Genomic DNA, 12950 nt, shown 5'->3' on the forward strand with positions numbered 1-12950 from the left:
TGCATTGTAAATGATGACACTCCATTGATATACAAATTCTACTAAAGACTAAGTCATATTAAGCCGATGTCACATTACATGACTTCAAGTCGTGAGGTACATCAGATTTTCTGATTGCAATAGACAATCTTGTCGCCAGACCAAGCAAACTGATTGAAAATCTCTGCCCATGTCACATCTCAAATTGAGTATCATCCTTCCAGCACTGTGTTGCTCACCACTTTTTGTGAAAGCCAACAGCATACTGCCTGACAGAGTTGGCACTGTATGAAGCGTTAACAGGTACGGTAAGTTCAGCCCCCAGTCTCTATTCTTTCTTTCTTTTTTCCATTCCATTTTAAGTCTGTAAAATGCAAGACATCAGACAGACAGGCCCCTCAACTGTTTGCAAAGTTTTCAATACAAGTGTTCATTGTTCCTGTTCTCCACATTCTATGCAGTGCAGTTCCAGATGAGCATTCATTGGTTGTCAGCTCTCATACACATAGAGCCCACCCCTATGACTAAAGATTGATTTTCTCGGAGCGAATTGAGGGCAAGTTGGAATGAGTTACTGGGAATTAGGCGACTGACTTCAACCACCTCCAACTCACTAAGATTATTTAAATGAAGGCTGTGACTGAATATCGCTGGAAAAGTCACCTAATGTCAATAGTGTTAAATTGACATGGTCTGGTGACGAGATCAGCAAGTGTGCTCAGCAACTAAAACATACTCCACAACTCAAAGTCCTGTAATGTGACATCGCCTTAAACTGAAAACATTCCGAAGTTGTGAGAATTAGTTCAAGAATTGACAAGTTAATATTAATAAAAGACATTTTAATAAAGTAGGCCTTGTGTGAAATGGTTTCTGGTCATATACATCTTTTTTTAAACTCCAGGATACAATACAGCTTTAGAAATTTTACAAGCAGATCTCAAGAGTGACCTTCCATTATTTATCATTGCTTTTCACTAACAGAGTAAGATCAAGTAGCAACAATTTTTTTTTGTTATTTTTTATTTCTTATTTCTCATTTCCAAAAAGTAAAAATAGTGTTAACAGAAAACACATTGGATTTGAGCATGTTAGGCATTTATAATACTAACAGCAGTTGCATATGAACAGGAGTGTAATAATAGCATGATGAAGAAGTGATGTTTTAATTAAGATCATAAATTAAAAAATGCAATTAGCAACTGAGAACCAACTGATAGTTACGATTACAGTTACCATTATTCAATGGCAATATTCATTGTGAACACACTCTTAATGACATCTACATACTTACTCAATTACATTTTATTTAATTTTATAGCAAACTTTTCTTATCACTGTGGGTAAACTGTGTTGTTTCATTTATGGAGCTTGTAGTGAATACAACAAAAAAAACTGCAATGCATTAGAAATTGTCACTGTTTTTATATAATAAAGATTATGGCGTGCCTATTGAGTAGTGTTTGCATCTGTCCACAGTAAAATGGGTTCATATATGAATCTTTTTTTCTAATCTGATCCTGGTGATTTTACCATGTTATTAAATCCAAATGAAACACAAAAAGGAGCATTGCGTTTAATGGTCGTCATGACGCTGTGACTCTTTTCACAGGTCCTGTGTCTTGGGATGACATTTTATGAAACTTTAAATTTTTTCCTAAACTATAATTATGCTATTTTTGTATTCCTCTTGAAAAATGGCCATGTTGCATCAATGATGATACCAAATTTGATAGTCAAACTCACAACAATATCCTCTTCAATTTTTAAATAAATAGGGCAACTTCCATTGGCATACAAATCAGAATGAATAGATATCTACAGTATTTCTTATGTGGTACTTTTTAAATTAAATAATGAAAGAGAAATAATTTAATAAGAGGTAATTCTCATATTGATTAAATGAAAAACTGCGAAATGCTTTTAGAAATTATTGTATACAGTATAATAAAACCATTAACTAAAAATGTGTAATTCCAGACTGCTTTTAGTAAAAGATATGGCTGGCTAAGTTTCAAATAAAATGTGCAGTAGGAGATCTGCATTCTATTTATTATGAAGCAAAATGATTAGAGCTTGATAAGATAAAATGAGACGTCTGAACCCTCTGTTACTGTACCTTGGCAGTGTGTAGAGTTGAGCCTTTTGTATCCCTGGGGGCAGTTGGCGCCCGTCTCACTGATAAAGATTCCAGTCTTTTGAACTCCAATATCTGAAACATAAGAAAAGAGCAAATGGTTATTTATGTCAAATGATTTTCACACAGTTTTACTATATAACATGTCTTCACACGTCTATGCATTTTGTATAGAATAGTAATGAGTAATAGATATAAAAATAGTGCAGACAATGGAGAAACATTCATAAAATACAACACAGACAGTGTAGTTTTTCCATTTAGTAAATGAAATGCTGACATTAAGACACATGTTTTCTAAAATTATAATGCAGGACTGAAAAGCATTTTATTATCTCCAGACCTTTAAAAATTGTTCATCAAAAGAAAAAAGAAATGAAATATAAAGTGCATTTATTGCTGCTTGTCTAAAATAAAGAGCCATATTTACTCATCTAGCCTGCTGAGTTGGGAACACAGCCCAAGCTTAAAATCTGGCTCCATTTTCATAGCTAAGCTACATGAGATGGAAAACAGTATTTCAAAAGAAAAACAGACATGAAATTACATACGAATGATTCCTGGATGGAAGTATTCATTTTTTTAGTCTTGTTTTTTTGGCTTTTCCAAAGATTACCTTCTTCTTTGAAATGTCTAATAGACCCTGGCCCAACTCTAATTTTAAAATCAATGTGGCTGATGTCCTTAAGGAGCTTTATTATTGCTATCGTATCTCCTATACTGTATATCTAGCATGGTCAAATGAACCCTGGATAAGCTGTTACTTTTTCAATGAATAATACACACAAAAAATAATAGAAATCTTAAATCAAATTTCTTTTAGAAATCCCCTGACAGATGTTAATGTCAAGACTCAATGATGTTAAATTCTTAAAATTAAAGATGAATTGCCATTTACTGAACCTTGGTGATTTTAAAAATCTGGCAGTTTCTTTCTAAATTGCTGAATACCTTTCTTTGAAGCTTCCACAATCTAGTCCACACTAATGGTGTACTTTTTCTTATTTGATTATTGAGTAATAACTTCTAAATGCACTATTTTGTCTATATTGTACTGTAAAACAGTGGTTCTCAAATTCAGTCCTGGGGACCCTTGAGGCCACAGGTTTTCTTTCCATCCAGCAGAGTGTGTACTGCATGCTGATGTCATCCTTCTTGGTGAATTGTACTGAGAATTTGGTGTTGCATGTTGTCTGTATGTGAAACTTGATTAAAATACAGCATTTACTCATAGTATTTTTTACAGTTTCTCCCCCTTCACATTTTCTTTGCTGTTTTTTTTTTGGACTACTTTTGATCAAGGGCAGATTGTGAGTGAAGGTGAGTTAGTGTCTGCTATAAGCAGCAGCAGTGGCAGACCTACATTTTTGGAGCCCTGAAACTGTTATGGTGCCCCTTCACAACCAGCAATGAGGCCTGGGTAGCAACTGTTATCTTCTTTAATGGGGTTCTTCCACCATATATCACCACACTTTTTTAAAAAAATGTAACATCTGTATCTCAGATTGTGATTAAAATTGCTGTACTGAGTTATCTCATATGTCAAAGTCACTGTTATGAGTAAAACTTTCCTATGCCTTGTAGTTTTTAACTTATGGGCCGAAGAAAATTAAGGAAATGTTATATACAAGAATAATGCATTTTAAAATGATAACATAAAAAATACAAAAGGCTACAGTAAATTTAATCTTTTATTTTATGAGGATATGAAGTACATTTTGCAAAAGCAAGAAAAAAATTTCAATGCTTTTTTCCTTTATAGCTAGCCTACACAATACTTTAATATCCTTTTGAAATTTTTATTTTAACTATGGCGTTCGGATTAAGTGGGTTGGAAAATGGATGGATGGATGGATGTCAGAGGGGGACATTTTTTGTACACTGGGTGGTTTCTTTTCTCTCTTAGGCAAAGACACATGTAAATATTACATTTAAAAGACAGTAGATGAAGATGATGGGCACCCATATTTGGGACTGGGGTGATGAGTTGAAAGGCAAATTTCCTGAATAATTCTGTTACTGATTATTGTGATGGCTGTCTACAGGATATAACAAACAAACCCGGGCAGGGCGCCAGCCCACCGCAGGGTGCATACACACACACACCAAGCACACACTAGGGACAGGGAGATGCAAATATTAATTATGAGGCCAGTACAATGCAAGTCTTGTATGATGTTGAAATCTGTCTTCAACAAAGTCTGGTCACAGGGTTCTTACATCTATAGGAGATTACAGCTAATCCAGCAAGTCAAGCTCAGGTCATTGAACTTGAGGAGGAGGTGGCTAGCATGCATTGTAGAAAAGAATTAGTGGATATTGCTCAAGTGTCCTTAAGGGAGGTATTGTGTATTACCAAAGTGGCATGGGGGAGACTCCAGATCAGAGAGGTAAAATAGGCAAGTCACAGTTGGATGTAAGTGCAAGCTAAGAGATTCGCACAGTCCATGGGATATCAAGCCCAAAGTTTGGGGTTTCAAACTGTTTTCAAGACCTTGCAGACAGTGATTCTGCAATGACAGGTAGAGATGAGGATGCCCATCCAGTCCACAGAAAGAAAGAGGCAGTGATAATAAAAGACTCAGTCATCAGGAGGATTGAAAAAAAGGTTTGCCCCAGAGACAGGGATTCTCATACAGTGTGTTGCCTTCTGAGTGAACAGGTAGGAGACCTCCATAGAATGGTTCCTGGCTAGAGCAGGGGTGGATGCAGTCCATTGGTGCATGTTACTGTCCATTTTGGAATAAGTGATTTATGTAACGGCAGGCTGTCAGTTCTGGTGTCCAATCTAAAGAGCTAAGTACTAAGATGAGACTAAAAATTGATAGGGTGGTCTTCTCTAAGTTTCTGCCTGTGCTATGAGCAAGGCAAAGTAAGACTGGGGAGATTAGAAGGCTTAACACATGGCTCAAATGTTGGTGTAAGATAAGTGAATAGGATGGATGATCTTGTTGAGTTGAATGGCCTGTTCTCATCACAATTGCTTTATTGTTCAAATGTTCTAACTTCTGCTTATAACTGGACTCCTGCCTTAAGTAAGTAAGCTATAATTTCACAGTATATATGTTTTAGTATCAATCCAGAAATTACTAACTGGTTTGGCTAACTTCTAAATTGGAATGTATCAAACATTTATATGTGTCACATTAGGTTAATTTAGTGTTTTTATAATATTGATTTTAAACGTTTGCTCATCATGATATCTTCATCATGATATTTAATCTGCCGTTCCAGGTGTTCTGGGTATTTAAGCCATTAGTGACGCTGAAATAGCTTCAGCCCTTCAGAATTCACTGGCATTTGTTCTGGTGTCTCTTCCACTTGTCATTAAAGGTCACTATTAGGATTCAATTAAGGAAGCAAACTCCATGGGAAAGAGATGAATTCAAAGGGAAATGACAAAAGAGAATTAAGAGTTTGAAGCTATGGTGAAAATAGAAACATCTCTAAACTTCTTATATATGTAAATCACACACTACTGTGCTTTTCAGAATGCATAATGACAGAAGAGAAAACTAATCAGTTAGCAGTACAGTAACTCACTTATTGTGAAACTGGTTGGAAGAAAAACTCTGCAGCCATAGTGAGTCCCCAGGACTGTACTTTGGAAGCAATAATGTAAAACTTTCTCAAGAAGTTTTCTGCCTTGACTTTGCTTGTAGTTTTTGTATTCATTATGCAAATATTCCATTACCTCTGTTTTATGTCTTTATATATGTTCTAAGAGTAGACTCATGTAGGCACTTGGGTTAAGGTAGGTTTACTGTAAGGTGCCATTTGGGATTCAGAAAGATTACCTAGGGGAACGGGTCAGCAAAAAGGGAAGCATGATTGGGTGTTCGTTAATGGATGGGGCCAGAGGAGTGTACAACAAGGTGATTGTTGATAATGTCTTTTGCCAATTACTGTATGTATCAACCATTACCACTGAAATTTCAACAGGAAAAGAGGCCAAACTTGAAAGGTGCTTTGAGGTAGATGTGTATTAACTAGTAAGCATACAGTGTGCCATGTACAATGCGGAATAGGGGAACCTAATGGTGTAGACTTATTGGGAGGGGGGTCGTTGATTATGAGCAAACTTATCAAAGTATAAATTGCATGTGAGCTTTGCAAATACTTTTTTAAAGTTTTGCAGCATTCACAAATACCATAATATGTAGCTGCCTAGTTGTGGATTCTTCAGGAATGTTAGGAGCTCATAGCAGCACAATTACCATTCTTTCTTTGTTTTTTTATAGAAGGGAGAAGTTTACTAGTAGTAGTGTTAACATACAGTAACTGAGATTGACTTTGCTCTTACTGATCACCAAGGCTTGTTCACCTATCTGCGCTTTCAGGTCTGTTCTCCACAACAACACACATTACAGTATGTGATATTCACTAAAGATGCCAGAAAATCGTTTGCAACCCAGAGATTTAGCATTTGTTATCTGTCAGAGTGTTGTAATCAAAAAGCTTTCATGAGGACAGCTATAAAAGTACAAATCAGCTATTTGAACTCTCAATGTCTTCAATTTTAGATGGTGCTGTAGATTAAAGTAAAATTTTGTACTGACAAGTGTAAATCTCAGTTTTCATTTAATTACAGGGATAAATGCTAATCTTTTTATATCAAGATAGTACTCTTGGATACCTTGTAATTTACACTTCTTTGTCAAATGCTAAGTGACAAGAAAAAAGAAAGCAATACATTTTAACAAGGAAGCAAAGTTAAAACAACCAAAAAATATGTAAAACCCAGCTCAATTTACTGCTTTTCTAGATGAGTAAAATGTATGCTATTAGAATTTCTGAGGCTGACAATAGTACTAATATACAGTAGATATCTAATTAAAGTAAATGTTTAATTTATAGGAAGACCAGCAAGAACTGATTGGAATTCAAATCTCCAACAGTTTTAGTTCGATAATTTTGTGGTTGAATCTCTAATAACTGAAATGTGTTAAACTGTTCTTCATATGATAAAACATTATTTGACGGGCTATCTGCAGTTAGCTTTATTTTTCTATTTCCCTTCCTAATCAATGTTACCACCCAACACTACTGTGTGGAAACACAAGCAGACACACCAGGATGAAAATTATATTTTATATAATACCAGTAACGGCGCACTGCACGTTACTTGACTTGAGCATTCATAGTTTTCATCCTCTCTCTCTGTACATTTAGCATTCGTTTGCTCAGAGGTTGATGCGCTTGCTGCTTCCTGAGCAGCTCTTCTTTTCTCCACCCTAGCAGCCCGCTTCTTCTCTTCTTTGGTTGGCATTTTTTGTGTTAAAACTGTTTAAGTCAGTGTTTGTGTTGCAATTACTTAGTACGTTTTCCTTAATTTTTCACTTAAGCTGGCACTAAAGTCTTCAATCTGCCTCAAGAATGATTTAAGATGTGAAGAGGTAGGGGAAAGTGACGGCGAAGGTGGTAGGGATGAGAACGGCACCTGTACACTTGTGCTGCACGGCTGCCCTGCTGCCCGTTGCTGAGAGTTGCTTCTACAATAAAATAAAATAAAAGAGGAATAACCTTGGAAGTCAATTATCACCCCGAAAGTGGATAGTAGACGTCACATAGCATATGTGTACCAAATTTCAGGCCAATAGGTCAAAAGGTTTGCGAGCTACAGGTAATTTAAAATCCTGGACAGACAAACAAACAGCTACAGTAGTATAAAGACGATAAATATGATCACACAGAAGACATACATGCATAAAACATAAATATGGATACTTAACAAAGAATTTGCCCTCACCTGGGTTTAAACTAAGGACCATGGGTCTCATGTATAATGCCGTGTATAGAATTCACATTCAGACATGATGTAGAGACAAAAGTGGAAATGTTCGTACACACAAAAAAGTCCACATGCATAAATTTGTGCGTACACCAAGTCCTATTAACTTCCCCTTTACAAATCCCAATGAATGCGAAATTTATTGCATGTGTATGTGTCTACAGACACACCCCGTCTCCTACCAGAATTTTGCATAATTTAATATGTAAATCAATATTAATACCACCTTCTGTTCAGTGTTTGGTTAAAAGACAATGGAAAAGGCACATGAATAAAGAAGAATTTCAGCGAATTCAAAGTGGAGGCAAGGAAAACATACTATCTGTTGGCTTATGTAGTGGTACAAGCAACAAAAGCGTGGCGAAGACACTTGAAAGTTCAAATTCAGAAAGTCGCACAGTGCCCGAAATAAAAAAGAAGTGGTCAGATATTACAGTCCTAGTGAGTCACAGCCTATTTATTCTTCTTCAGAGAATATTACAAATGCTGACACCGTGCCGATGACATGATGGTGCTGCTAGGCCGAGCACATCTTCAGGTGCTGGCTGCACGCAGCCTTGGAAACCGCTGGCTGTGTGCTGATGGACTTTTCTGCAGTCACAAAATGCAATAGTGGATGCTGTAAGAGATGCGGCCAATGAACTAAGGAAATAAGGGTTGTACTATGTGATACTGACCACAAATTAAATGAATTGGTTAAAAAATAAATGCTGCATCTGATTACCTGTTTTTACATTCTGCTAATTACATTCAAACAAAGTTGTAACACTGTCCGATTTGGCTGATTATTTGGTGGGTCAGGGTCCAGTTCATCATAGCGCATCTCTTCAGCTAAAGGCAAGCCATGATTGTGTGCCACATTATATACACAGCACATAACATGCTTGCACAATGTGACACTCTTCCTGTGCACTATAACGCAACACATTAATAGAGTGGAAATGCTATCTATATTCATAAACAAATTAATTCTCTGAAAGTGCCTTTATGGTATAGCATTGGTGCCGAGGGCCGCAAGGGATCGATTCTCTGTTCTTTACTTTGAGGTGACTCGCTATCCTTAAAAGGACTGCTTGCCTTTTGCCGCACTAGTTGTAAAAAGCAACTGCAACTCTGCAGAGCTGCTATTTTTATAGGTTCTTCAGCTACTAGATGATGTAATGTCAGCTCATTCTTTTGGTGCTTCATCCCAAAACTGCGTGCAGTTGACAGCTCCGATTACATTTGAATTACTCTTTCATGTTTTCCAGTTCAACCACAGTGTAAAGAAATCTTATCTATCTGGATAATTTCATCCTATACATCTAACATGGCACAACTCAGTGATGATTGGGAAATACCCAATCGGTCAGCAAGTTCATGTTGAAAAGCTCCTGTGGCTAAAAACCCGAGAGTGGACAAAACTTGCAGGTAGAGCACATTTCCTCAAAGTCTGCCTTTGTAAAGCCAGCACCAGTTCAGCACAGAGGATAGCTCTTGGAAACAAATCGACTTAGAAACCAGTCATCATCATCTTTAAATATGTGCTCTCTTCTAATTCTTCCATTTGCAATATCTTCTAGCAACGCTAAAGCAGTTCTAGTAGTTGGAATAGTTTGGCCATTCTGTGCACCATTATATTGTTACAGAATGATTACAAACAAGTAAATTAAATTTGTAAGCAATATGCAATTAGTTTCAGTGTATTTGATAAAACCCACATCATAGATGTGAATCTAAAAAAGAAAAGTAGACCACAGAAACAGTAGCACTGTTTTAATACTGGGTGCTGTTAGTTTGCAAAACCGAGCAGAAATGTGCATACGTAAGGGGGTACCCTGCTGTGAAAATGTGTATGGCTTTACACCAATTTTAGTTTTTGTACATCTCGAAGTGAGCATAGAAACGGGAGTACACAACATTTTTGTGCATACACACCATTTATACATGAGGCCCCAGGTACTTTTATAATGATTTAAATAGCTTAAATTATAAAAACAATTCAGGGTTCAGGAGGCTATCTGTATAACATTTGGGAAAAGTCAGAAATTATAACCCCAGACAGGGTTGCCAGTCTTCAGATTGGCAAGCTGAGATGAGTTACACCATATATTACACCTTTAAAAGAAATATTTAATCTTTAGTTGAAGAAGATATGTGAATTTTATTAACCAATTAATGTGCATTTTTTAATTTCTATAAGCTATTTTTCTCAGTGAATGCAGGTGGAGAACCATACATTTAAAACAGGGGTGTCAAAGTCAAGATTCCCTCAAGGTTTAAGCCTTAACCTTGAGCCTTTATAAAGTGGCTCACTTCATGAAAAACATTACATATGTCCTGTGATAACACCCTTTAAAATATGTTTCATATGTAGAATGGGTCTGTATAAATTAGCTGGATGGCATTTAAATAATATCTCCAGTGTCTGTTCATGTGTAATCTTTTGTTGGAATAGAATCTGGCTAAGTGAAATGACCAAACAAGAAAAAAATGAAAATGAGACATTCCACTCTACTGTAAAGGCGTTTAGTTTTTTAGCATGATGCCAAACATGTGACGACAGTCTACTAAAGGAGGTGCAAGTTCAACTTCACACACCACACACCGCAGTGCTTACTTATTAAGGCTGCACGTAGCTGCCCAACATTCTGCAGCTTATCTGATTGCTACCACCATCCAACATAATTCTTTTGTGTTTTCTGCTGACGTCTTTGTTCAATGTGGATAAAAAGGCATTTGAATTTCCACTCATGTTAAATGTAATTGCAGTCCATTTCTGGCAAACTCTGACTGTCGTCTGTGTGATCCATCTTTTTTTTTTTTAAAGTGCTCAAGTGTGATTCGATTGTGACGCACATTCATGTACTTTTCTTTAGCTGCAAATTCTCGTAAGTCTCCTAACTGCTGCTATTTCTTGACTTTGTTCTACACTCAGTGTTGATTTTGGTCCCATTGCTGCTGGAAACTTTCATAACCTGCTGTAATGTCCTTGAAAAGAAAAGCTGATAAAGACAGAGGACAGTTTCAAATCAAAACAAATTATATTTGTCATGTACAAATTATACATAATATTAAGTGAAATGGTTAGCTGCTGAACTTTAAGACTGTACAATAGAAGAATATAAAAAGACAATAAAGTTAACTGTATAATTATCAATAAATATATCAGAAATAAATAATACAGTAGAATTAACAATAGAGCATCATGCACTCTAGGCACTGTCCTTGCTTAGGATGTGGATGGACTGTGGAAAGAAGCACCTCTTCATTCTCTGTGAACCAGTTCAATTGTGATGAGAGCGGCACCTGTTTGCCTTTTTTGTAAAAAACATTCTTGTTCATATTATAGCACCTTAGGTCAAGACCTGAGAGGGACATGTTTCTTAGGTGACTGAGAACCATCAGAGTGGGTGAGGGTACCTAGAAAACACAGCTCTATAAGCATCTCCTGAAAACGTGGATGGGGGGACATTGACACAGCATTTAAAGAGCAATTTGACAATGTCTCCCATTGGCCGGAATGCCTGGCTGCCAGTGAGCCTTGGATGTGGACCCTGGCTTTGGGTTGCCTCACAGAGCCAAGAGATAGTGGTCCATACTTTCCAAGGACAGTCCAACTGAGTGGCTTAGGAAGGTGGTAGTCGTTTGGGACACTGTAGAAGTTAATGGTCCTTTTCAGGACTAACTACTATTTTCCACAAACTGCTGTGACAATGGGTGATCAGAGTAAGGCGAGGCAGATGGCATGTATGCATACACACTGGAATGAAGGAGATGTGGCAAGTAGAGTGCAGAAGACCTAAGTGTAGTGGAGGAGCAGCTGAGAAAATTGGCAGTGGGTATGGTCACTAAAAAAAACAACAGTTCATTTCAGGACTAAGTACTACCAGCTTTCTGCAAAGTGCTAAATCAATTTCTCCATCTCTCAAAGCCTGGGTCATTACATTGGAGGCAGTGGTGTGGGATTAACTGACTAAAGACATGAAACAGAGGACTGGTTTAAGACTAACATTGGTCGATTTTTTGGCCACACTCACAAGGGTTCTCTTCAGGCTGAGCAGACCAGATTGCCTCTCACCCTCAAATACCCCAATAGATGGACTTTGTGTTACTTTTATAGATGAGGGCTTTTTGAGAAGAGGGTGTTGTAGCACCTGGGGTCCAGACCTGAGAGTGACCAAGAACCAACAGAGGAGGCGGAAATACCTGGAGAAACTGGCCATGAAAACAGCTCCTGTAATTGTGGATGGGGGGATGCAGGTACAGCTGTTAAGGAGCAATTTTTATGTGTTTTCCTGCTGTTAAAGCACACTGACATGAGTGCCTGGCCCCCAGCTAGCCTTGGATGTGAACCCTGGTCTTGGGTCAGCTCATGAAGCTAGGGGGGGAGTGTGGTATATGGGTTGCCTCTGACCTCGGGTGAGCAGGCCAGGGTAAGAGGAGTCCAGCAGTGTTAATGTGCAGGTACTCAGACAAAGCACTCAGGAGGGAATGGAGCCACAAAAGACCGGTGCAGTGAGGAAGAGCATCAGAGTAAGCTGGTAGTGGGTAGAAGTGCTGAAGAAACTAATGGTTCTTTTCAGTTTTCTGCAGAATAATACATCCATTCCTTCATCTCTTACATTCTGATACAATTTATTCTAGCCTGAGCTTGGTTTAAAAAGGGTTATTTTTGGCTCCCAATGAAACTGAATTTGACACCTCTGCTTTAAAATTATAGAAAATGATATATTGGACATATTGCATAATTTCATTAATTTAATTCATTGGAAAAAGCAGAACCCAGATTTGCAAAAAAAAAAAAAAGAATACTTTGGTAAAAATGGAATAGTAGAAGTGCCAGAAGATTTGATATTTCTGTCTCGTAAAAAGAGATGGGTCTAAATTCACAGAGAGAAGAAAAACAGATGAGCATGAAATCAAAAAGCAAAGCATAAGAGAAAGAAATAAAGCAAAACGACCATTTATATTATGCTTTGTTAAATGAAATACAGTATGTTACATTATAAAAATACAATAGCAGATGGAAAAATGTGAAGGATAGATTTGAGCATAAATAGG

At 37.2% G+C, this 12950-nt stretch overlaps 1 protein-coding gene across 1 annotated transcript in view; it reads right to left on the reverse strand.

Moving 5' to 3' along the window:
- Positions 1 to 12950, reverse strand: part of ltbp3 (latent transforming growth factor beta binding protein 3) — a 236888-nt gene that overhangs the window by 70727 nt on the left and 153211 nt on the right. The window contains exon 5 of the mRNA XM_028802072.2: positions 2099 to 2191. Coding sequence (XP_028657905.1) covers positions 2099 to 2191 — 93 coding nt within the window. The remainder of the gene's footprint in view (positions 1 to 2098; positions 2192 to 12950) is intronic.

Source organism: Erpetoichthys calabaricus, chromosome 1, assembly GCF_900747795.2.
Source record: "Erpetoichthys calabaricus chromosome 1, fErpCal1.3, whole genome shotgun sequence".
Taxonomy (NCBI): domain Eukaryota; kingdom Metazoa; phylum Chordata; class Cladistia; order Polypteriformes; family Polypteridae; genus Erpetoichthys; species Erpetoichthys calabaricus.